The 26,740-nt window shown below is 43.4% G+C and overlaps 1 protein-coding gene and 1 non-coding gene across 5 annotated transcripts in view; both read right to left on the bottom strand.

The window, feature by feature from the left end:
* Positions 1-558: 558 nt before the first annotated feature.
* Positions 559-641, bottom strand: TRNAL-UAA (transfer RNA leucine (anticodon UAA)). Its single transcript has one exon. It is a non-coding gene; the product is annotated as a tRNA-Leu (tRNA).
* Positions 642-19,703: 19,062 nt separating this feature from the next.
* Positions 19,704-26,740, bottom strand: part of STX11 (syntaxin 11) — a 45,971-nt gene continuing 38,934 nt past the window's right edge. For all 4 annotated transcript variants that reach the window (XM_087425180.1, XM_087425179.1, XM_087425181.1 and 1 more), the window contains one exon: positions 19,704-22,112. In XM_087425180.1, the coding sequence (XP_087281306.1) occupies positions 21,244-22,112 (869 nt within the window). In that variant the 3' untranslated portion in view covers positions 19,704-21,243. The remainder of the gene's footprint in view (positions 22,113-26,740) is intronic.

Genomic DNA, 26,740 nt, shown 5'->3' with positions numbered 1-26,740 from the left:
ACTCTCAAATGATTAGATTACAAATAGGTTCTTTGCGCTATACTTGCAACTTTTTTCCTCTAGGTTTTAGATTACTTTCATTTTTAAAAAGTATTAAAAAAAAAAAATAGACCATGCCCTTAGTATTTTAAAATTCTAAGCCGAATGCACATTCAGAGTCCATTTTAGAGCTGTGACGCATACTGCCTCCGCTTTCAAGGAGTTAATGGAAGACCTGTGTGCACACAATGAATTTGGGCGGAAAAAGAAGGAAAAAGCAAAGAAAGTATCTTGGACTTTTCTGCATAGGCTGTTTGCGAGCTACGCGGCCACATCTCAAGCGCCCGCCCCGCCCGGCCGGCTCCGGCTCTGCAGCGGGGAGACCGAGTCCCGGGCCCACCACCCGGCGCCGGGCCCGCCGCCTGCGTTCTCTGCGGCCGCGGGATGCGGAGCCGCGCGTCGCGGGGGCTGCGCCTCTCCCGGCCAGAAGACGGAACTCCCGAGTCCCAGGCGTGCTGAGCTCGGTGAGATTGACATTTAAGAAGCAAACAAAAATTTTAACGAAGAAAAGGAGGCAACTACCAGGAGTGGGGTTCGAACCCACGCGGACATACGTCCATTGGATCTTAAGTCCAACGCCTTAACCACTCGGCCATCCTGGTGCAGGCGCACGGTGTGCCTCTCGCTCTTCCTACAAGCTGAACTCCCCCGTCCCCCTCGCCGCCTCCTGCAGGGGGGCTGGGGGGCCTCCGCCGCCGCTCCCCCGGGTCTCCCAGCCCGCGCAGGGCGGCCTCCCCGCCGGAGCCTCCGCCCCCCGCCGCCGGAGCCCCGCGTTCCCGGGCCCCCCACGGCAGCGAGGGCAACTGCAGCCGCGCTCGGGGCCCTGCCAGTTCTGCTTTCGGTTTCGAGGCGCGCGGGCGCGGGAAACAAACACCCGCGTCAACCTCTGGATTCCTGGGAGCACGTTTCGGAGGCGCCCGGAACTGGCGGGACCGAGCCGCGAGGGCGGCGTTTGCTTGGTTTCATTCTACACAGAATAAACTTCAAGGAATGAGTTGCACGGGCAGCAGCAGAGTTCTAGGACCCCTGTACCTAGGGGCCGCTTTTCTTCTTAACGAGGCGCACCGGAAGGAAGCTTTGTAGAAATGTGTCTATATTGCGCCAGGCCACGTGCAAAGAGTGGGGCGCAATTCGCCCTGCCTGCTGGCTGCAGGCGCCACCCCCGCTGCACCCCGTCTGATGCACCCCTCAAAACATCCTTTTTGTTCCCACGACCCACTGGTGCACTTACATGTTTCTGCCCTCTTGATTGTTCTGCAATGCTCTTCTGGCTTTCTGTGCATAGGAGATTCAGTGGGTTCTGTCAACTGCTTTCCCAGGACTTCCCCTCCACTGCCCACCACCCAGGACCACAGAGCCGAGGCTTCTGTGTTCTGGAGCATCATGGAACCCGGGGACTGAGCCACGATCCGGCAGCCACGCCCTTGTTCACACAGTACAGGCGCTGTCTTCCACCCAGACCTTCTATCATCCCGGAGACTGCACACGTTCAACTCACTGTGCGGGACCTCGCCAAGTGGCTCCTCACCCCGTGGGTCGCAGTGTAAGAAAGCCATTGCCCTGCCACCTCCTGGAACTCCGGTGATCCCTGGGGACATTGCCGTGACCTGTGGAGGCTGCTCCCCAGCCTGCTGCCCTGGTTCTCAGCGTTGCAGCCAAGAACATTACTGCCCCTGAGAGAGCTGCTCAGGATGATAGCCGGTGGAATTGCCCACTACCCACTTCGCCATTAACATTGTGAGGTGTCTGTGTCCCAGCCTCAGCGGTGTCCTTCCTACTGAGTGTGAGGCCTGCTTCTCCGGAGACAAGATCACAGAGCAGGTTCCTTAGGCCTCACCCTGCCCTGCTAAGAGAAGATGGGGAACTTGGTTGGACTCTGCCAGGGTCTAGAGGCATCCACGTGGTGATGACACAGGATCGCCACCCACCACTCACCGTCTCCACCTCATTGCACCGAATTGTCAGAGGCCTCAGATTTCATAAAACTGGGCTTTCAAGGTACATTAAATGGTAGTAATAAAAGAATGCTTTTCTTTTATTTTTATTTCTTTTATTATTAAAGTAATAAAAGAGTGCTTGCTGTGTGGCAATCATTGCTTTAAGCTCTTTATAGGTATGTTATCTAATTTAATTTTCTCCACAACCCTGTAAAGCAAGCATTCATATCTCCATTTTGAAGTTTAGAAGCCCAGTTACAAACTCACTCAAATACAAGAAGAGGCCTCCTAGATGTGCTGCCCCTGCCTCCAGGGCACTGCAGAACTTTACCACCAATCCAGCTGTGGAATCTTCCATGATCTCCTGGAAATGGCAATATACTATTTGAATGATATTTTTATGGAACCACAGACTTAGCCTCCAACGAGCCCCTAGTACAAGACTGTTCTGAACAACACAGCCACATCATAGGGCACCCCTTAGGAGTGCCTCTTCTGAAGCCCCAAGATTGTATTAAATTTCTCTGGCCATTGCTTAAGGATGGGCCTGGAACACAAGTTAGTCTAATCAGAGTTACAGGTAACTCGGAGCTATTGGAGAAGAGAAGACGGCAATCTGCTGTGTGGCAGATTGTATTTTTCCAAAGAGGACCACAATATTATCTCTCATCCCACATGTGACTTTGTCATCCTCCACTGTAACTTTGACACCCGTACCATCAATAGGTGTGGTGGTGGGGTCTATGTTCTCCCTCATTGAATCTGGGAAGGCTCGTGTCTCTGGCAGAGTGATGCTATGTGACTTCTGAGGCTAGGTCATACAAGGTGCTATACTTCACCTTGTTCTCTTGGGATGCTTGCTCTGGGATCCAGCCACCATACTGTGAGGAAGCCCAAGTAGCCATGTAGTTGTTCCAGCTGACAGCCCCAAACAACAGTCAGTATTAACTGCTACAAAGGTAAGTGAATGAGCCTTCAGTTGATTCCAGCCTCTAGCCATCAGGTGACCCCCAGCCATTGAATCTTTCTAGCTAAGTACCCAGATATCATGGAGCAGGGACAAGCTGTCCCCACTGGATCCTTTTCCAATTCCTGGCTCACAGAATCTATGGGCGGAATACAAATGTTATTGTTTTGTGCTACTAAGTTTTTTTGGGTTTTTTTGTTTTTTGTTTTTTCCTTGAGGAAGATTGGCCCTGAGCTAACATCTGTGCCCATCTTCCTCTATGTTGTTTGTGGGACACCGCCACAGCATGGCTTGATGAGCGGTGTAGGTCCGCACCCAGGAACCGAACCTGGGCTGCTGAAGCAGCGCGCGCTGAACTTGACCACTAGGCCACAGGGCCAGCCCCAAGCTTTTTTTTTTTTTTTAAAGAAGCAATAGATAATAAAAATTCTGAGACTGATAAACTGAGATAATCTCCTGGGGCACTGAGAGCACTATAGAGAGACAGGCTATCTGAGAATAGAGCCAACACAGGGGAAAGCAGAGTCCCGAGATGAAGAGTCTGAAGTCTGATTCCATCACCGGAGTCCGTTCCTCCTTCCATATTGGAAACTGGATTCTGGGCCATGCTGCTTTTTTCCAGATCAACATCTTCCATGGGACTGTCTGGGTGGAAGAACACAAGTTCCATCCCTATGTCCTAGCTGCAAGGGAGGCTAGGAAGCCAAGTTCTGGCTTCCACCTTAGGAAGCAGGCTTCAAAATGGAGGAAATTCTTCAAACATAAGAAGGGTGTTCAAAAGATGCTGACGACTGCAAGCCATGACAGATACCCACTTGAGTGTTGGAACAAGACGTGAAAAGCACTGTGCAACGACATTTGTTATAACTGACAATATTAGAGAGCAAATGACAATATTAAGACAGATTTTGTAGCACTGAAATGGCTTCATGTTCAGGAAATTGCAGTTGACATACTTCTTATGGGGAAATGTTTCACTCTATTTAAACTAGTTTTCCACTGTGTGTGTGTTTATTTAAGCCATGTTATTCTTTATGCATTCTGTCATGGTTTAAAAAATATGTCCATAAATGCTTTGATAACACCTCTCTTCAAGAGATGGAGCCTAATTCCCTTCCCTTTCAGTGTGGGCTGGATCTAGTGACTCCTTTCTTTCTTTCTTTCTTTTTTTTGCTGAGGAAGATTAGCCCTGTGCTAACATCTGTTGCCAATCTTCCTCTTTTTGCTTGAGGAAGATTTGCCCTGAGCTAACATATGTGTCCATCTTCCTCTACTTTATATGTGGGGGGCTGCCACAGCATGGCTTGATGAGCAATGCATAGGGGAACCAAACCTGTGAACCTGGGCCACCAAAGTGCAGCACATGAACTTAACCACTATGCCCCCACTGGCCTCAAGTAACTCATTTCTTTCCCCCGCCCCCCAAAGCCCCAGTAGATAGTAGTATGCCATAGCTGCACATCCTTCCAGTCGCTGTACGTGGGATGCGGCCTCAGCATGGCCGGAGAAGCGGCGGGTCGGTGCGCGCCCGGGATCCGAACCCAAGCTGCCAGCAGCAAAGCGTGCGCACTCAACCACTAAGCCACAGGGCCGGCCCAAGTAACTCATTTCTAATGAATAGAATAAAACAGAAGAGACGGTATGCAACCTGAGAGACTAGGTCATCAAAAGGCACGGCTGCCATCATCTTGGTTTCTCTCTTGGGTCATTCCCTCTAGAGGAAACCAGCTGTCAGGTCACGAGCACCTTGATAGTCCAATGGAGTGAAGAGTGGCCAGCAAGGAATTGAGGTCCCATGTGAATGGCCTTGGAAACAGATCCTCCAGCCCAGTCAAGCCTTTGGATGACTATTGCCCTGGCCAACGTCTTGACTACAACCTCATGAGAGACCCTGAACCAGAACCACTCAGCCAAGCCCTGACTGCCTGACCCTCAGAAACTATGTAAGATAATACATATTTCTTGTTTTAAGCTGCTAAGTTTTGTGTTATTTTTATGCAGCTATAGTTAACTAATACGTATACTAGCCAAAGTCAGTTTCTCTAGCTTTGACATCTCACAGGCATATATTTTGTTTCCACACATATATTGTAAAAGAATAATCTTGCTGACGTCTTTGCTAACATCCAACTTTCCTTCTTCCATTTGTTTTCAAACTCTTGAATGGATTTCCTATTCTTTCCAAGTCCGCTCATTTACTTTGTTTTTCCCAGAATCCTCTGATGTGTGGTTTCTACCCTTTCTTTTCTCTCTCTTTATCTTTTCAGAATGAAGATATCTTTACCAAAAGAGATACAAGTTGTAAAAGTTATATGAAGTTCAAATAATATAGAAGTGAATAAAGTAGAATATGTAGCCCCTTTCCACCACCCCTGTAATCCCAGTCATACTAAATCGGGACCCTTTGTTGCTTGAAGATGCTGAGCCATTTCCTGGCTCTCGTCTGCCTTTTCCCATGGTGCTTTTCTCTGTCTAACTCTCCTCTAAGGCCCAGCATAAACCCTACCTTCCCACCACACATATAATTGTCAAATGAAATGAGTAAGGATAAGTTACACTTACCTGCAAATATGAGTGTACCAGACAAGGGAAGTTCCATATAAGACTATACAAGCATCCTTCTCACTCTGCTTTATCTTTATTACAATAAAAATTAAAGTATGTGATATCATTAGGAATATGTTATTCTTAGTGACAGAATTTTCTGTGTAAGTACATATAGAATTTAAATTTTTGTCTCAAATCTCATGAAAGATGGTGCATACATATCCTATACAGTAAGCAGAATATAAATTAGCCTTTTGTTCGTAATTAAGAATTGTCATTATGATAGCAATGATTTTTCTGAACGCTAGAGAAAACAAGACACAGCAGGACATCATAACGTAAAGGTATTGTTTAGACTGTGGAGTCAATAGACCTAGTTTGAATTCTAATTTTTTCATAGCTCAGTTTCCTCCTCTGTAAAGTGGGGATAATAATATCTATCTCAGAGAAATCTTGTGAGAACTAAGTGAAATAATGTATGTAAATTATCTAGCAGGGTGCTTGGCTGGAGGTGGGCTCCTGTGGTAGCCAATATTTCTTGCTTTTCCAACAGCCATTCCCAATTTGATTTCAGGGAAAGTAGACTCCTCCCCCTGTCCCAAGGGATGAATCATGATTGGTCTAAACCAGTAATTGTCATGTCATCCCTTTTGTCAATAATTGGCATGTGATCCAGTTCTGGCCAATGTCAGAGAAGGGAAAGTTGACAGGGTGTTCTGGGAAAGATTTTCTTTCTTTTTTTTGTGAGGAAGATTAGCTCTGAGCTAACATCTGTTGCCAATCCTCCTCTTGCTCTACTTTATATGTGGGATGCCTACCACAGCATGGCTTGATGACTGGTGTGTAGGTCCGCACCCAGGATCCAAACCTGTGAACCCTGGGCCACTGAAGCGGGGTGCGCAAACTTAACAGTACACCATTGGGCTGGCCCCAAAAGATTTTCTTCCTGAATTAAAAATCAGAGCCTCAGGAAGTGGAAGCCTGTGCTGTTCCTTCGCTTTTTCTTCCTGCCTCCAGTGAGAAGGTGTGAAGATGCAATTCTTGGAGCTGTGTTAGCCAACCTGTGACATGAGGGCACAAGCCTATGATAAGGCGCTAACACTCAAAGATGTCCGAAGGGTAAGTTAGAAAGAGACTTTGCCCTTCAAGACCTTAGTGAGCCACAGCCAACCAGAGACCACCTACCTCCAATCTGCTTGTTATACAAGGTGATTAACATATCTTCAAATATAAGCCAGTGGTTCTCAAAGCATCAAGATCACCTGGGAACTTGTTAGAAATGCAGATTCTCCAGCTGCAACCCAACTTCTTGAATCCCCATCTTAGAGTTGGGTGATTCTGAAGCTTGCTCAAGTTTTAGTGTCCCTGTTGTCACAGTAGGGTTTCTGTCAAAGCATTCCTAACTGAGTGCTCATACAGTATGTGTAGAATGGACAAAAGGTTCTACAGTATTCCCTGGACGTTTCTTCCTTGATTGATTCCCTATTATTGGCTTGCTTTCTTATCATTCACCTCTCTCTCCTAAGTAAGCCTATCTCCTAAGGGTGACTTCTGTCTTTCTGTGTATAAATAGATGTGTAAATTACCGTGTGGAACCCTGAAGCTGCCTTCTCCTAAGGGATATCTTGGGCGATAGAATCTTCACTGTCAACTTTACCAGAAATCTCTCATTCCTAGCATCATTCTAACACCCTTTTATTTCAACATCAGTTAAATGCCTCTGGATTACTTTTTTTTTTTTTGGCAAAAAATTTGCCTTGAGCTAACATCTGTTGCCAATCTTCCTCTTTTTTTTTCTGTCCCCAAAGCCCCACTGTATAGTTGTATATTCTAGTTGTAAGTCGTCCTAGTTCTTCTATGTGAGCCACTGCCACAGCATGGCAACTGACAGGTGGTTTGGTTCCACGACTGGGAACCAGTCCTGGGCTGCCAAAGCAGAAAGCACCAAACTTTAACCACTAGGCTATCAGGGCTGACTCTGGATTACTGTCAAACCCATTCTTTGTCTTATCTTATGAAGATATATGGCCACATCATAGATTTTGAGAATATTATCACTCAACACCATCAACACGAGAACATTTTCTTTTTTTTTAAACATCCATGCCAATTCTCCTCTTTTTGCTGAGGAAGACCAGCTCTGAGCTAACATCTATTGCAAATTCTCCTCCTTTTTTTCCCTTTTTCTCCCCAAAGCCCCAGTAGATAGTTGTATGTCATAGTTGCACATCCTTCTAGTTGCTGTATGTGGGACGCTGCCTCAACATGGCTGGACAAGTGGTGCGTCGGTGCGCACCTGGGATCCGAACCTGGGCCGCCAGTAGTGGAGCGCGCGTGCTTAACCGCTGAGCCACGGGGCCAACCCCCATATTTTCTCATCTGAAGGTGAGAATGGGAAGTCTACCGTTTGCTGACATTGAGGATTACCAAATACCAAATTCTAGGCACTTTCGGATACCTGAGTGTGCTATTCTGGATTCCAAAGAACAGAGTTGGTGGCTGAGCATGTGTGAGATCAACCAACCCTGACTCTCTGCCGAAACCGTTTGTGGTGAGTCGCTTTCAGACAGCTCTGGGTCATGGACACCGTAAAGAGATGCCAGATTGCTGGAAACATGGGACAAGGGGCAGGGGCAGGGAGGTTTGTTTGCCTCCTATCTCCCAGCAAGGCAGGACTCAACTCCGGAGAAGTCTAAGTGGGGATTTTGCCAAGGACTCTTAGCTTGCTTTCAGCAGGATTGTGTACTCCCTCTTCTCCTCTTTTCCACCTCATCTTCTGTTTTCCAACTTTATTAAAGACAAATTTTGTTTTATGGAGCAGTGTCTCAGCATCACTTTACTGTGAGAAGCACTTTACATGTATTATCTCATTTAATGCCTTTTTTCTACTTTTCCCCATTTCTATTTTAGTTCTTTATTCTTTAAGTCTTCTGCCTCCATCTTGTTTTTCTTATTTTTGTCTTTTTTTGTATTTTCGTTAAATATGTGATTACTTTTGCATCTTCTTGAAGTTACAGTTATTTCTAGTTTAGAATTTTTTTAATCTATGTTCATGTTTTTATTTTATTTTACATATTCTAACTTTTTCTTTTATAATTAAATCTAATAGTAATAGTTCACTCTTCGTTACATTCCTGTTCTAACCCCTATATTTTAATTTCAACATTTTAGTTCTTCTTCATTTTCTCTCTTCCTTGTGTTACTTTACTTTAAATTTTTCTTTCTTCCTTAGGAATATTTATTTTACTTTGTGTTTTTGGCAGGTAAGAAATACGGCCTTGAGAAGTGGCAGTGAAGAAAAAGCCCACATCCTCTGTCCCCACGGGCTTTACACCAAAGAGAGGGACAATCTAACAAAAGGTAGGGTCTTCCTGCAGCCCCTCAGGATGGGGGCTCAGACTAAATTGGTTAAATATTAAAGGGCAGGGTGAACTTAGAAAATGTCAAACAAAGGAAGACCCAGATTATATATCATATATATGTTGGTGACCCTATAATTTACCATCCAACTCCAGACACTTGTAAGAGTGAAAGAAAAATTATTTAAAAAACTATTAAAAATTATGCTGGGACAACAGGCCTGCAAGAAGCTGGTCCCAGGCAATTTAGATATGTAAAAGAAATATGTATGCAAATTTGTACTAAAATTAATTAATATCGGCTCTGCACTTAATAGACATTTATTGAATGAACAATCACATTAAGGATTATATAAATTTAAATGTAAATCAAAACCCAATTCTTGATACGTGAAATACTTTCTTGTTGGATCAATTAGGAACCAGACAGGAAATTGTAGCGGCCTTCACAGCTCAAGTGTCTGCTGTGCATTCTGGATTGCATTAACCACACAATACCCCACAAATAGTCATCTTTCTTTTTTTTTAAGTATCAGCAGGAATTCTTTAATTTCATTTGGTTGTGGACAGAGAGGAGAGAACTGAATGATGGTGGTTCTGATGTTTCGCCCCTCGATAACTGGGAGGATGACAACTCCATTAACTGAAGGAGGTCCATAGGAAGAACAGAATGCTGAGTTTGAGGAACCTGTGGGACATTCCAGAAGAGAGGTCAAGTAGACAGTAAGATATGAAAATCCGGATCTCAGGTGACAAATCTAGGCTAAAGATATAGATAATTGAGTCAATGTCTCAGGCAAATGCCATGGGTGTCACACAGTGCAGGCCAGAACCACGGGCAGAGGGGTAGTCCCAGGATGATGCCCATGTGATCTCTAATGATCCCACAGTATGCTTGGGCAGGGCCCAGTTTGGTATATTATGAGCTGATCCCTACTACTCAAAAACAATAATTTTCAAAGGGGAGAATAAGAGCAGTCTTGCAAGCAGAAGGCAGAGTCTAGCTTGGGTGCCAGCTGCTCGGAGAGGTTGTCCACTTACACTGACAGCACCCAGTACCTTGGGTGAAGTTGAGTTTGGGTGCTTGCTTCTTGTCAGACAAACCAAAGAGAGCTGCTGGGGTCGTCACTGGTCAATCCTCTCTCCATCGAAGTTTGGAAATTATCACCATAGGTAGCGAAGCCATGGGCTGGATGAGATCACCTACAAAGAATGAACAGAGAGGAAAGAGTCAAGGCAGAATCCTTGGCCATTACACATGTCAGTGTGTGAGCTCACTGACCCACCCTGAGAAATATACGAAGTAACTCTGTGTTTTTATGCCACCAAGCGCTGGGGAGCAGTAAATCCCTCCCTCTTTTTCTTAGTTGCCTTAACCACATCTAATGATTTGTGATAGCTGTGTCGTGTCCAGGTGCAGCTATGGAGAAGGAAAATACTGTCACTCAAGCTCACGCAGGGCACATGGTCTTCGGCAAATTACAGCCTCTTTTTCCTGTCAAATAAATCAGAGGAGTTGGTACTACAAATCTGAGTGCATGAATGTTTCCTTTTGTTTTGTTTTTGCGATATACTTTAAGGAGGTAATTCAATTGTTTAGTTGCTCCGTGGTGTACCTGTAATTCCAGAAGTCTTCATTTGAGGTGTAAACTGTAGTATCTACTTTGTTTTTAAGACTTGGTGAAAACTTTGAAAATGGAAACAAAATATATGTATATATTTTTAAATTTTCTTCTGAATAGAAAAGCAGACCAAACAAAGAAACAATAGACTAAATGGAGTTAATAGCATCATTCTCTCCCAGTTTTATTTATTGTTAAAAAATAACGCAGCAGTAGGATAAAGAGAGGAGAGGCAATTATATTTTACCGAACTGTGAGAATGGACAGATTTTTTTCTTTTTTTTTTTTGCAAAATGTAGAAGGAAAATAAATTAACATGCAAGTGAATATAAAGGCTTTGAGTGATCAGAAATCTATTAAAAGCCTTTAGGTGTTAGGAGAAATTTCCAAAATTTTCATCTTATTTATCACATTGAATTTTAGCCCCTACAAAATTATACCATAGAATACCATCCTACACAGTTTTACCAAATTACACTCACAGGGCATACACAGTGGAAAAAAAGAAAACCTACCAACTTCTAGTTGTAACCATTGACCCTGTTGATGTGTCAGCCAGCCAAGGAAGTCGTTTGCTAACAATTTCTATTTCTTAGTGCATAGATGAAAATTAAGTGAGTTAGTTCACTGGAAAATCTACTTTTAGTATTTCCAGCTTCCCCCTTCTAATTTTTGGTCCACTTCAGTTGTGTCCCCCAATCCTACTCAGCCCTTCTGAGTCTCTAGGGTTTTCTTGCCTTCTGACCTTCCTTCTATCTAGAAACAGGTATTCTTTCTTCCTTTCTTTTTATTTTATTTTTCAAGTTCATTCACACCACTGGATTATTTCTTCCAAAAACATTTTTTTAAGCCTCTCATCTCTTATCAAGAAAGAAAGGATTTCTTGTCACCATTTTCATGTCCCCCAGTATTTTCTGCCAGTCCATTTTGAATGTAGCACTGAAATTCTTATCAGGGAGAAACAATACAACTTTTCCTAATAAAGCTGTGGTTTCCTCTTGGAAATGAGAACTTGTTGCTCAGTTACTTCAGATACTGATAAGGGCGAAAGCAGGTTACCAAACACAAGAAGCCACCCTGCTGATGAGTTGCAGAGTTCAAAGGACAGGCACTTTCATTTCCCAGACAGTTTGACTTTCTCCTGGGTAAGAGCATGTTTTAACATCTTGCCACTTAGTAACATTTCTTGTTCAACAGGTTTCTTCCATGAACCAGATTCCACAGTGAAGGTGATGAAGAGAAACTGTGTTACCTCATCCATGCCCTTTTAAGGGTGCATTAGACCAGGGTAAACGAGAGGGCAGGACAGAAGAATGAACTAGTTCAACACTCCTCGCCACAAGAGAAATTCCTGTCTTTGTCACGTGGAGGCTAAATAACTTCTTTTTATCGGGAGGTGACATTCCTGGTATATCCTCTCTACCCCCTGGAGACTCTCTTGCTGATTTGGTCCCAAACTGAGGTTTGAAAAAGTTGGAGCCCCAGCTTCCGGCAGCTGGGAAGCACACAATAGCAGGTCTGCCTGGTCGGCTTCAGCAGGAGATTGCTGGGGCTTTGCAACCCAGGCGGGCTCCCAGCACAAAGGAAGGGCAGTTTGGAGTCCTCCAGTCTCTCCTTGGTCTTCAGCTCCTTCAGGAGAAGAAACGGCCTTGCAATTATTTCTCTGCACACTACACAGGCAGTTGAACATTTTTGTATTGAATAAGCATTAGGGGTCCCTAAGGAGTCTGTGTGTGTGTGTTTTGGGGGGGTACCCTGACATACTTAGGAGAATGGACTGAGGCATCTCGGACATCCTCAGATCGAGCAACCTCAGTGACTGAGGACAGTTTAGGACTGACGCCCAAAGCTACCACCCTGAAACACAGCCTTTTATGACGACGAAAGGGAACTAAATATTTTGCATACATTACCCCACCAGATGCTGTGTTAGAGAGGAAAATGCACAGCTGAAACCCAAGCCAACACATTTTGTCCAAAAATTTTAAAAATAATCTTTGTTTTATATGGCTGGAAGCATAAAAAGAAAACAAAATCCCTTTCAGGTAAAACTTAGTTTTACAACTTTCTTTGCATCCCACCTGAGTCTGTATCTTTAATAAGGTATAGTCTTCCAGGCTCTGCCTCACAGCATCCAGTCCCGGCCTCGGTTTGCCCCAAGTCATCCTCGCTTTGGTCGCGGTGATTCAGACCTTCATTCTCTCTCTGCACAGCCCTTTCAGATTGACTGTTCTCTTGGATGATCTGCTTCTTCCCAAGTCGCTTTTTCTCCAGTCCCATCTCCTCCCCTCACCAAGTCCCCCTCTGGGTAGTGCTCCCAGGACACTACCCTCCCACTCTGGGCCTAGTACCCAGCACAGACCCTCCACTGGGAAGAAAGACTAGACTCTGGGCTTTATGCTGTAAAATAAACACATTTAGAAAGGTATACAAAAAGTCACTCCTAACAGAAAAATTCTGCATATCTCTATTTCTGCATTTAGACCACAAACATTTGAATACTTATGAAATAAAAGATACTATGCAAAGTGCTAAGATCAGGAAACAAAGAAGATGCTATTGATTGCCTTTAAAAATCAAAAAGCAGTCTAGCAGAGGAAGCACAGGTTGCTTGGTGAAGAGAAGGGTGGTGCTGGTCAGAAGAATGCACCTCACCTGCTGCACCAGCATAACTGAGGGATGGAGGGGTAGATGCTGAAAGCCATAAATTTCCACTGAGGCCACACCTCCCACGAGCTTTCCTTGCCAGTGACTGAGCAGAGACACTAAGGCAGGCCTGTCCCTGGAAGATGCTGATGCCTCTGACGGCCAGTTGGCTCAAGGACTTCCCAATGGCCTTGTGAAATCCTTTTAGACTGCACAGCAGTCTAGGACGCTTCCATCCAACCATCCTCCTCTGTCGCCTTCCCTTGGGTCAGCCTTGCACACAGTCCGACCGCTCTCAGCCTAACCCGGCTCCGTCTCCATTTTCTCTCACAGGCATTTCCCCTAATAAAATCTTTGCACTGTTCAACCTCTTCCTGGAGTCGGCTTCTCAGGGTACCTGGACTAACATAGGGGACAAGTCAGGGGAAGTGGTCCAGGCAGAGAAACAGCCTGCAGGGATGGCCAGCGCTGAACGAGAAGAGAGTGTGCCGTGAAGAGTGGGAGGGATGAGCATGAAGAAGCAGGCGGGGCCCGGATCCTGCGGGATTTTATCCCAACAGCAGTGGGCAACCATCAGAGTTTTGAGCACATTAATGACGTGAGCAGATGAACGGATAAACAAAATGTAGTATCTACATACAACGGAATATTATTTAGTCTCAACAAAAGAAGGAAATCTTGTCACACGCTACAATATGGATGAGCCTTGAGCACATTATGCTAAGTGAAATTATCCAGTCACAAAAAGACAAACACTGCATGATTCCACGTAGACGAGGTACGCAGAGTAGTCAAACTCATAGAGACGGAAAGTAGAATGGTGGTTGCCAGGGGCTGGGGGGAGTGGGGAATGCGAAGATCTTGTTTAATGGGGACAGAGTTTCAGTTTTGCAAGATGATAAGCGTTCTGGAGATGGGTTGCACAGCCATTGAATAAAGTTCAATTGAACTATATACTTGAAAATGGTGAAGATAGTAAATTTTATGTTATGTACATTTTACCACAATTAAAACAACAGCAACAACATAGTACCAACAAAGAAAAAAAAGAAAAAGCACTATGATTGCAGTATAGAGAATGGATTAGAGGGGGCAAGACTAGAGGCCAGAGATCAGTTAGAAACCTCTAAAGTAATGGAGACAAGAGAAGTGATTGTCTGAGCTGGGGGAGGGACAGTGGGGGTGAGAGAAGTACACGAATTCTAAGAGGTGAGGAGGAGAGAGACAGGAGGTGTAGCAAGGGTGCTGGTGTGGCCAGTGGGGTTGAAAGTGACTGACAATGCCATTTGCAAGAGAGAGTGAACAGGAGTTGCTGGGTGGGGAAGATGGTGGATTCTACAGCATCAGAACCGCTGATGGGATATCTAAGTAGATGTTTGATGGGCAGTTGGATGTACAGACCCAAGTCTCAGCTGAGAAGTCAGGGCTGGAGATTCAGATCTGGAAACCATTAGCCTTCAGAACGCTGGTATTTGAAACCCTGGGAGTGAAAGAAATAGCTCAGGGAGATTGGGTAGACTGACAAGAAGAAAGGCTTGGATGCAGACTCAGCAATGAGGATGGAAGAGGGAGAGAAAAAACCTGCAAAGGAAACTGAGAAGGAGGAGCTAGAGGTAGGAAAAAAATGTAGAGCCAGAAGGCCAAGGGAAGAGATGTTTTTGAAGATTAGAGAGATTAGTCAAAGAAAATACACATTCCCTCTCTTTGTGCAATTTATGCTTCTAGATTGAGGTTGATGTGAACATTCATAGAGAAACTTAGTAATATGAGAGTAAGAGATAGACACACAGTAGTATATAACTTTTGTCAAATGTTAGAGGACTGCATTCTTAGTTTCCACTTTTCAGAAGAAATGAGATAGTAACACTACTTCACAAGATTATCAAAAATCCAAGAGACCAAAGCACCCTGTCAACTGGAAAGTGTTACACCAATGGGTATTATTATGTTGGTTGAACATGTCTATCCGTTGTCGGATGGGACAACTTTTGAGCAACGTGTGGTCAGATCCAGATTAGGGCCCAGAAGTGTACATAAGTTGAAGGTCAGGGTGAAAAAGCCAGCAAAACTTGCAGAGGACCAACAGTCAGGTTGTAGGGTCAGAGCAAGCAGTTCAACAGAAACTAGACCATCATGAATAGAGAAGAGTTAGGTAAGGCAAGGTGTAAAAGTCCACACACACAGTAAACAAAACAAGGAAACTGAGGGGGAACGAGTGTAGAACAGACATGAGGTACCCTCTGCCTCCAAGAAGACTAAGAAAACTGAGGCACTGCTCATCCTCAGCCAGTGAGCTTTGGTATGTGTGGGTATTGATTCATTCCTTCTTTCCTTCTTGTCTTACCTTGTTCCATAATAGATTTATGGTGGCTTAGAACACATCCCCAAGTGTGGGTACCCTAGGATCTGCAGGAGGTATCAGTGAAAGGGGTCACAACTAGAGACCACGTCGATGAAGTATAAAGATCCTGGCATAGAAACACATGCATTACATGTGTGTTCCTGTTACATGGCTTTAAGTGCTTTTCTGTTTGGGATAGCTAGATTGAGCACATGCAGTTGGCTGAGCCTACCTGAAAATAGAGACAGAAGGGTGTATATATATATGTATATATATATATATATATCAGAGTAACAGTTGACTTGCTCTTTTTTTTTTTTTTTTTTTTTGGTGAGGAAGAGTCGCTAACATCTGTTGCCAATCTTCCTCTTTTTGCTTGAGGAAGATTGTCGCTGAACTAACCTCTGTGCCAATCTTCCTCTATTTTGTATGCGGGATGCCGCCACAGCATGTCTTGATGAGCAGTGCATAGGTTGCGCCCAGGATCCAAACTCGCAAACCTTGGGCCATGGAAGCAGAGCGTGGGTACTTAACCACTATACCACCAGCCCAGCCCCTTGACTTGCTTTTGACAGCAGAATTAAAAATCATTGCAATTAATTAAATGGGGCTATTAGAAATGGAAAATCAATAGAATCTAGACTGTAACTTCACCAGCATCTTTATTACCATATACATGTATGCATACACATAAAAGTTGTATATACAAGTTGCACGCTCTGTTACTTGTACCCATTATAGAATATTATGAGGTGCTGGGATACAGAGGGAGGGATATGTCTATAGTTGGCTACAGGACCACGAAAATTCAGCGATATAGATTAGGAAAAAGGGAAGAGGCCCAAGAAGTGGCTAAGGATGCTTGCAGTTAAAATGGGATATAAAAAATACTTTAAAAATAGACATCAAGAATTTAAGAATGACAGTGTTGGGGACTGGTCCCTCCCTCCTCATTTTTCAGGATATCTCTGGTTTTAAAGCATCCTATGTAGTCTCACCCAGATCATCAGTTCAGGTCATCTTTCTCACCGGTAAATAGATAATCTTTACTACAAAAGCTTCCAGCGTAGAAGTACATCGTGTCCATTCTTTATAACACATATTGGTAATGAAGATGTTCAACATTTATATGATGGTGAAGTTACATTCTAGATTCCATTCATTTTCCATTTCTAATAGCCCCTTTAATTAATTGCAGTGATTTTCAATTCTGCTGTCAAGAGCAAGTCAACTGTTACTCTGATTGCAACTGGGTATTTCAAACTATCATCTTGATTACAAATGAGTGAATTTCATGCTGCAGTTGGAGAGACCTTGAATATTTTGAAGAGAGGAGTAGAAATATGTCTGATGGTAGAAAATAGAATGGTAGGATTTATACATAAATCCAAGACAACAGTTACCCTATTTTACTATTTTAAAGCTATACACAATCTTCAGTAGTTTCCTGTCAAGATAGGACCTTTATATTGTAGAGTCTGAAAAAGATCTGCATATGATATTTAACTAGGAAACATTGGAACTGTTTTTAAATAAATATAAAGCATTGGTACAAGAACCCTGTTCTCTTTCCAAGTCTTGAAACCATAAACTTACTCCCATGCTGTCATAGTTCAAACATTTTTGAATTATTGATCAGCTTTTTAAAAATTCTAACTTATATTATCCTGAATACCGATGCATCCTAGGTGAGAATCTTTCCTATTTCTGATATTTCTGGAGTTGTCACCGCCTATTATCTGTGTCTGTGACTGTAAGGTGTGGCATTTGGCTAGTTAGAAGGAGTCACTGCTGATTTCCACCTTCAGCCACTAAAGGATCTATTGATGCTCGTGATTGGTTCTTCCATTTTGTACGTTAAACGACATTAGTGTATGAAATTTGCAGGTTTGCCACAGAGTCTTCTTCTTGCCCAAAGTCAACTTTTGGAGTTGGCCAAGTGAGCAACATGGGATCGGGTAAAGCCAACCCTACAGCATCTGGAGCACCTTTTCCAAAGGAAAAAGCCAGCATTTCACCCACTGCTTGACATGGCAGTCAGAGCCAGGAAAGGCTTCAGGGAAACAGGGCAGGATGTGGGAAAAGCCAACCCACCCCTTCCCTTTTTCTGAACTCCTTCTAGGACTTTCCAACTCATAGCTTGAAAAGAATCAGGGGAAAGCAGTCGCCAAATTGAGCAGAACAGCTGCTTCCTGCTTTACTGTTTTTTGAGTGGAACATCTAATTTCTTTTTCAGAATATGCTTGAATATAAATAATAGACATGCCATTGTGAAAATACCTTTTCCATTGTAGGGGGGAAAAAAGCCTTAATATTCAAAAAAGATAGGGTCTTGGTTTCTTTATCCCATTTTACTAAAGACTATTAACAGAATAAGCATTTATTTTTTTCCTCAGAAATTAATAACTATTATTTACGTAAGTCAATAACAGCTTTCTCCGTCTACGAGAAAGTTTCATAAGAACAACAAGAATGAACACAGCACTCAGCATGCGCCAGACACTGTTCAAAGTGCTGGTACATGTTTAGTCCTCTACTTCTTATGGCAACTCTGAGGTAGGTCCTATTATATGCATTTTACAGATGAGGAAACCGAAGGACAGAGAGGTTAAGTAACGTGCCCAAGTCATACAGCTAGGATGTAGCCGAGTCAGGATTTAAACCAAGAGAGTGGGGTCCTCAATCTGTGCTCCTAACCACTATAGGAGCACAGATGGTTACTTGAAGCAGGAAGAAAAGTTCTTGCCTTTTCATAGGCAACAGTTCACTAATCTCTAAATATATTAAAGTGCAATTTTTACCCAATTCTCCAATGTGAAATGTGGAGAATTAAAAAAAAAATACACAGAGCCTGCAAACTTGCTTACTTTGATGAATGATTCTAAGCAAAGAAAATGCTTTATGGGTTCAAACAAGTCAAATTCACGAACTATTCTCCATGGTGGAAACTAGCTGGTGGTCTGTATTTACAATACCTCTTCTCTACTGTTGTTGCAAATAATCAATAATTAATCTATAGATAAGAAAGACAAGGTGATATTTATTGAGCCAAGTTGAGGACTAGCCTGGAAGCGCAGTCTTCACCAGGGAAGAAAGCACTCTGGGGAAGCGTGGTTTACAGCACGGTTATACACCGTTTCAGAACAAAGAACATAACTCAAGCATGACAGGAATACAATTTTTGCTCTCAAAGTCACAAGGAGATGTTTTGCTACAGTTTAGCACACACACAGCAGGTCAACTTGACCTTGGTTTTCTGGGAAGAAAAGCTTCTTCAAAGAAGTACTGGTATTGGCATCAGAGGAAGGGAGACATTCATCCCTAAGAAGTGCACTCTTTGGTTTGGGAAAATGTTTGAGGCGGATGGACAATGCATGTTTGGTGGGCCACAAGGCAGGCTGCTCTGGCAAAAACAAGTTTTGGGCCAAATCAGGTTTAAACCAGAATGGCTTCCCCATATACCTCAATATGTGAAAACTTATTATTCTCATTATTTTCATCACTTACCAGGAATGACATAGCAATGGAACTGTGTGAGACTTTTTTTTAGGGAAAGGGAATTAGGTCAAAGGTGAAAGGTATCCCTGGGTATCTCCCGAGAGAGAAATCGGGAGAAATCTGAGAAGAGCCCGGTGGGACTTGGTTTCCACCAGTCCCGTATTTAAAACCATGAAATGAAAATTAGGTGCAGGGCTAGATTTTTATGGTCATAAGCAGGTTAGTCAGTGAGTTCCAAAGAGTTCACATACTCTCCTTTCTACTCCTTTTAAAATTTCACTGTCCGAAGGACTTGACAATTATTACTGCTGAATAAACTCATTCATTTATTAAATAATGAGTAGAAACAGTTAAGAGTTGACTCCAAAAAAAGACAGGAAACATGATAAACGTGGGAAAGGGCATTACAAAGTTTGCAAAGGAAATCAAATCTCCAAAACACAATGATTTTGCCAAACTATTGTAAGTAACTCAGGAGAGAAAGCAAGACACTCCCATGTAAATTCTCTTTTATTTTTTCCCCTCTATTCAGAGTTCCATCCACATGTTACAGCCTCAAGCAGCCAGTAGAATTTTTTAAATCAATAATTGAAAAAGTAAACTAAGATTTAAATGATCAAGATACAAATACATAAAAGGGATATTTATAGTGTAATGTTTATCAAACTAACTTGAAAAACAGGATTATTTTACTTTAAATTACTCCATTTCAATGCATGAAAGGAATGGTCCACAGTACAACAAAAGTAATATTTCTAAAAGCGTTATTTTATTATCTCTCGTTCTGTATGAATTTTCAGCCTTTGACATCTGTCTTTACCACCATAACCAATACAGAGTTGTTCAAAATAAAGTTTTGACCCAAACTGGACTATGGGGATGCAGACAGGAGTGAGATAAACTCAAAACAAGCCAATCAACACCAAAAACCAGTAAAAGTGTTTTTCTTGATATTTATGTACCATATTTACAAAAGTACAGTTAAATCAATTAGTCATTATGTACATGCGTTAGTGAATATTAGTACTTTACATTTACATATATATGCGCATTCGTAATAATCAAGTAGAAAGATAAATTTTAAATAATTTTTACTTATGAAAAATATATAAAATGTCACTGATACCTCCCTCAATTTGAGTGCTTGTTCAATACTCAGTGCTTAAAAACATTTGGGAAAAAATCCCTCAGGTTCAGCCCGGTGGTGTAGCGGTTAGTTTGCCAGCTCCACTTCGGTGGCCCAGGGTTTGCCGCTTCAAATCCTGGGCATGGAACTACACCCTGCTCACCAAGCCATGCTGAGGTGGCATCACACATAGAGTAACGAGAAGGATATGACATACAACTATCTACTGGGGCTTTGGGGAGGAAAAAGGGAAAAAGGAGGAAGATTGGCAACAGATGTTAGCTCAGGGCCAATCTTCCTCAAAAAACAAACAAACAAAAATCCCAAAATACATTCCAATGGAAGATATTAAAAGTGAAAGAGGGGCCCGCCTGGTGGCAGCGTAGTGGTTAAGTTCTGCACCCTCCACCTTGGGGGTTCCCAGGTTCGGATCCCGGGCGCAGACTTACACCACTCATCAAGCCATGCTGTGGCAGTGGCCCACATACAAAATAGAGGAAGATTGGCACAGATGTTAGCTCAGGGCGAATCTTCCTCAGAAAAAAAAAAAAAAAAGTGAAAGATGTAAGGAAATAGTGAGTGTTAAATGTGATTTTAATAAGTTGGGGAGGTGAGCAGAAAGAAGATATACATGTAGTCAGGAATCACATACCATATGCCAGATGAAGAATCACAAATGAAAGACCTACAGTTTTCCCTAAAGTCAATTTCACATGAAATTGAACAGAACCAAGGTACTTTCAGGATAGAGTAAACGAATTTAAGTTTTGGTAATGAGTTCATGCTGTTAGCCGACGCAGAACTGACTTCCTCCTAGAGTTTCATTAGGAAACGTGCCTGGGACACTGACCCTACAGTACGCTACAATGTCAGTTCCTCATTTGGCTTCCGTTCAGAGAGCAAGGGTGCAAAGGGCACCCCAATGACCACACAGCTCCAGCAGGTCTCTGCCCTCACTGAAGAAACACCGACGGCATCAACCATCCTCCCAAGCACAGCTGAGCTGGAATTCTTGGACCCTGAGTTTCTTCTTTCTCTAAAGACTGAGGCCCACGGGGACTGGGACAGCTCACCCCAGCGCAGAGGGCCCCAATCTTTCCCAGCGTGCTTCCTGGCCCATTCCCGGGGGGGACGGGGCGCGGTGGCCCCCGGCCCGGCCTGCTATTTGAGGCAGGGGCAGCAGAAGCAGCAGAGGGTCCGGCAGGGGTTCTTCTTCTTGTACTCCACCGCCTTGCCCACCTGCATCTTGGCCTGGCCGGTGTAGTCGAGGGTCTTCTCCACGTTGCGCTCGATGGTGTCCACCGTGTCGCCTTGCTCCTCCACCAGCAGGGCCATCTGCTTGAAGAGGTCGTGCAGGTCGCGGATGCGGATCTCCAGCTGCAGCAGCTCGCGGTGGCGGCTCTCGATCTCGTTGAGGGCCGCGCGCGCGCCCTTCACGTCGGCCAGCAGGTTCTCGGAGAACACGTCCCACTTGCCCTGCTCGAACATGTCCTCGATCTGGTCGCCCGAGACGTCCTTGCCCATGATATCCAGCTGGCGCTGGATGCGGATCTTGCAGTTGTCGCGCTGCTTCATCTCGGCCTCGCTGTACTCGTGCATGGCGCTCTGGAAGGCGCGGGAGAGCGCGCTCCAGTGCGCGCGCGAGATGCGCGCCACGGCCGAGTGCGCGCCGTGCTGGGCCTCGGCCGCCTCGCTCAGCGCCTTCATGGCGCACAGCTTGCGGTAGATGCCCTCGCCCCGCGCCTTGATGTCCCTGGCAATCGAGTTGGTGTCCCGCTTGATGCTGCTGAGGCGCCGCATGGACGTGAGGAAGCGAGCGTTCTGCTTGCCCAGCCGCTTCACGTCGCCCATCAGCTGCTGGTTTTCATGCTGAAGGTCCTTGACGTCCCGATACAAGGACTCCAGGAGGTAATCCGTCTCGAACACGATGTCCCCGTGGGGCGCGTCCAAGTCATCGACCTCGCCTGGGGACTGCTGGTCACACTGCCTGGTTAACGCCAGAAGGTCTGGGAGCCGGTCCTTCATTTTGCCTGCAAAGTAGAGATACTGAGGTTAAATTCCTCTAGCGAGAGTCGAGTCTTTGCACTGGGGCGATTGAAGCTGAAAAGAAAGAAATGTTGGGCTCAGCACTCCTAATTCTTTATTCCTGCGTGTAAGGCATAAATGCACTAAAGGGGCTAAATGTTCTATGACATTTTGCTTACAAGTCAAAGGCTAATGTGACAGAGTCAGGAACACACTTGTATGTTACAGTCTGCAGGCAGGCAGGCATCAGTGTTACAGGCGCCCGGAACTCAATCTGCAATTTAAAATTTTAGATTGCACTGGGAGCCAATCTCTTTTACTTGCTTTACATTTTCCAATAATCGCAAATCAAAACAGACACTGAAGAAGGAAGAATAAGAAAAAAAAAAAGGCTTGCAAAGGTAAAGATTTTTAAATAAGTACAGTCAATTTACAAGGCTTTGGGGCCAACTCTAAGCGTTGTCTGTTTTATGTCTATTTCAGCACTGGTGGGCATTCTCAGTGCTGTACACCATAACAATTCTTAAAACAGTTACCATATAAATCATGGTTTAAATTGTTCTCTCTTAAAAATGTTATAAAAGTAAAACATGTTCGAAGTAAAACAAAATAAAGACAAAAATCTAATAAGGAAGTATAGTATTTGGAAGTTGAAATTTCCTTGCACCCTGCCCAATACAACTCATCAGTTTGAGTGCTTGTTCAGTACTTAGTGCTTAAAAATATTTGGGGGGCCGGCTGGGTGGTGTAGTGGTTAAGTTCTCGCACTCTGCTTCAGAGGCCCAGAGGGCTCGCAGGTTTGGATCCCTGGTATGGACTGACACCATCATCAAGCCATGCTGTGGCGGCGTCCCACATATAAAGTAGAGGAAGATGGGCACGGAGGTTAGCCCAGGGCCAGTCCTCCTCAGCAAAAAGAGGAGGATCGGCAACAGATGTTCACTCAGGGCTAATCTTCCTCACACACACAAAAATATATTTGGGGAAAAAATTCCCAAAGATAAGGAAATAGTTAAGTGTTTAATGTGATTTTAATAAGTGACAGAGGAGAGCAGAAAGAAAACATGCATCCAGGTGGCAATCACATGGCATACGCCAGATGCAGAATCAGAAATGAAAGACAGGGCCAGCCCTGTGGCTTAGCAGTTAAGTGTGCGTGCTCCACTGCTGGCGGTCTGGGTTCAGATCCCAGGCACACACCAACGCACCGCTTCTCCCGCCATGCTGAGGCCGCGTCCCACGTACAGCAACTAAAAGGATGTTAAACTATGATGTACAACTACCTATTGGGGCTTTGGGGGAAAATAAATAAATAAATAAAAATTAAAAAAAAAAAAAAAAAAGAAATGAAAGACGTTCAGTTTTTCCCAAGGTCCCTAGTGGTAAGCATGATTAATAAGACAGCTTTATAAAAATGTTTATGTGGAAAATTTCTATCATACACAGGCCTAGTAGCAATAATCTAACACATTCCATTTATCCATCACACAGCAGCAATATGTGCCCACCTTTAATGGCTTTTTGAAACAAGTTGGCCCCTCAAGCAGAATTTCCATGTTTTTATAAGGGTGGTTCTGATCATTTCCCTGCTTAGCAAGAAAAAATAATGTTCTTTATGTCCATATTTTTCCCAATGACGTGAAAAACTTTCATTTTTAGTAGCATGTAGATATGCCAAAATAATGAACATTTTGCCCTCATACACAAGATTTTGTGGCTAGATTCTCTTTCTACTATATAATTTGAAGAAAAGAAGGGAAAAGTAGTAGCACTTAATGGCTACTCAATCTATCAGAGATCTTGATCTCAAATTAAAAGCTTCTCTCAAGCTGAAGTAATTAATTTTATAGCACCACTAATGGGATGCTGACAAGTTGGATCGTTAGCGATAAATGGAAAATGGTGAAATATTAACCACGGCCTCTCATCCATCTGCCATGATCATTATTTACCTAAATTAAGCAAAGTTTTATTCCATGGTGGTGATTTTTAATATAATAAGTTATCCTGCTTAAAATGCTATTTCTGCTATCTGATGACAAAAATCAATACCAGACCTTCTCAGTGATGGGGAAGGTGACTCTCCTAGAAGAATGACTGAGAGGCAGAAAAAAGACCCAGGCTGGACCAAAACTATGCCTTCCCTGGCCTGAATTTCCTGACAGCCAAATATTTCCTCACTTTGAACAAAATTTAAAGATAAACCACAAGTTGCAGGAAATTGCAAATATGGCAGATAAGGGGTTAACATACTTAATATACTAAAAACTCCTGCCAAAACACAAAACAAAAAAAACACTTGCCCAAAGTAAATGAAAAGACAATTCATATAAGAAGAAATATACATCCTAAAGAACATAACGGTAGCTAATATGTACCAGGCACTTACTGCAATGCCAGGTCTTCCTAGGCTCTTTTCATGTGATACCCACTTTTATCTTTATATGGACTTCTGGAAGTAGGTATTGTCATTACCCAAGTGGGTAAGTGAGCACAGGAGATAAAGGAACTGACCCAAGGTCTCCAGGTAGCCCCCCTTAACCAGTACACTGAACTTCTTCAGCCAATGTATAAAAGTGAATCATGAAGGACTTCACTGTTAAGCCACTAAGATTTTTTCTGCCCACCAAGTTGGCAGGAATTTTTTTTTAATAATAATTTTTAAAAATTGGTGAGGATTCTGGGAACTCTAAAAAAATGCTGGCAGGAGGGCAAACTGATAGAACTTTTCTGGAAGGTAGTTTACCAATATGTATCAACAGCTTTTAAAATGTGTTTCTGTTTTGCCCTACTTACGTATATTCTAAGGATATATGGGGTGTGTGAAGCTCATTGCCATAAATATTTTCTATCACCACATTGTTTTTACAGGAATTCAGAAATAAGGGAAATGCACAATAATGAGGCAGAGGCTGCCACAGGATCACGGAGTTTGGAGGCTGTCTAATGGTATGAAAAGCATAATACCATCTCGGGTAGAAAATGTAGGTGAAGAGAAGAGACTGTGCAACACTACCACACATATATCCTGAAACAAAGACTTGAGTAATACACATCAAATGTTAACACTAGTTTTCTTCAAATGGTAGAGTTATAAATGGTTTTTAATTACTTCCTTGTGCTTTTCTGTATTTTCCAAAATTTTTACCATGTCCCTGTAGATTTTACAATTAAATAAAACCCCACAAAGCTATGAATATTATTTGTGTTTAAAGGACTAACTCCTTAAGGTCCTTGTTTAAGACATATGCATTACAATCAGGTTAACACCTTATGTGAGCTGGGGCAAGTACGTTAGCTAGCTAGTATGGAGTTGAGCTGTATCTAGCTGCTTAAGTTAGTAGCCAGTATATTCTACCATGCAACAGGTGGATGGGACAGAGAATGGTACATGTTGATGAACAAAGCAAGAGTGGGTGATAGATGCCTTCCTCGCATCTTGGCCAAGACTTCGGAGGCCCTACACTGGAAGGTAATGGGTGGTTGAGTGACAGCGCCATGCAACAGAAATTAGGGATCTGCTTGTTGGTCTCCCACTAGTCCTAGACAGGTCTCATGCTCTGTATTGCTCTCCTAAAGCCATGAAAAAGCTATTTGGGGGATCATCTCATAATTTTATAATATGAAGAGCAAAGCACACTTCAGTCATACAGAAACTGGCCTTTGAAGAAGATGTTCAGAGACAGTCATTCCTTCTCAAGACCTAGAAACCATAAAGGCCTGTGTCCTAAATCAGGTGAAGGCTTACACTCTTTGAAGGCTCAAGGCCACGATCGGGTAAGGAGAGAGAAAGGAAGAGTGTGGGGAATTGAAGATTCTCTATGGAGGTGGAGACAAGAAAGTGGTCTTCACCTTGCCTTCCTGCTCACCTTTCCTGACCCAGCCCAGCCCCAGAGAAGTTGGTCCTCCTGACCTAGAAGGTCTCCTGGTTGCCAGGGAGCAAGCAAGAGGAAAGTCAACCAAGAGGCTTCCTTTTCTAAGAATGTCCCCCAAAAGGTTAAACTGTGCTCCTTATACCAAAAGACAGAAGGAGGCAGAGGAAGACTATCAAAATAACCTACACATCCAGTAGCTTGATTGTCTATTGTGAGACCCTAAAAAGGGAAGTTTGGTAAATGAGAAAGAAAAACCAAATAATTCTATTAATCTTCCTGTCTCATTGTGCTAAAGAACAATGTAATCAAGTTTAGTATATTCCATTCATAAAGTTGTTGGAAGAAATCCTGCTTAGATTCACACAGAGATGAAGAACTCAAAAGAAAATTTACAACCAACTACCAGAAATCTGCTTCTGCTTTCTAATTTTCTTTTCAGGTATGCTTATCATCTGCCCTGAGAAGTAAATCCCACAGGGAAGGGGAAATTGTGTAAAGTTTCTTCCATTGGGAAATAAGATTTTATGTAAGAGAAAATAAAGGAACAGAGAGATGATGGTAGTTCAGTGGCTCTCAGACTTTAGGAGGCAATAGAATCTTCCGGAGAGCTGCAAACATGCAGATGCCTGGGCCCCTCAAGTTTCTGATTCAGTAGGTCTAGGATGATCTCCAGGTGATTCTTTTTTTTTTTTTCTTGTGAGGAAGATCAGCCCTGAGCTAACATCCATGCTAATCCTCCTCTTTTTGCTGAGGAAGAC

The sequence above is a fragment of the Ceratotherium simum genome, chromosome 38 (genome assembly GCF_057802395.1).
Source record: "Ceratotherium simum simum isolate JZ-2026a chromosome 38, ASM5780239v1, whole genome shotgun sequence".
NCBI lineage: Eukaryota > Metazoa > Chordata > Mammalia > Perissodactyla > Rhinocerotidae > Ceratotherium > Ceratotherium simum.
The sequence above is the reverse complement of the archived record's forward strand: the minus strand, read 5'-3'. Positions and strand labels throughout refer to the sequence as shown.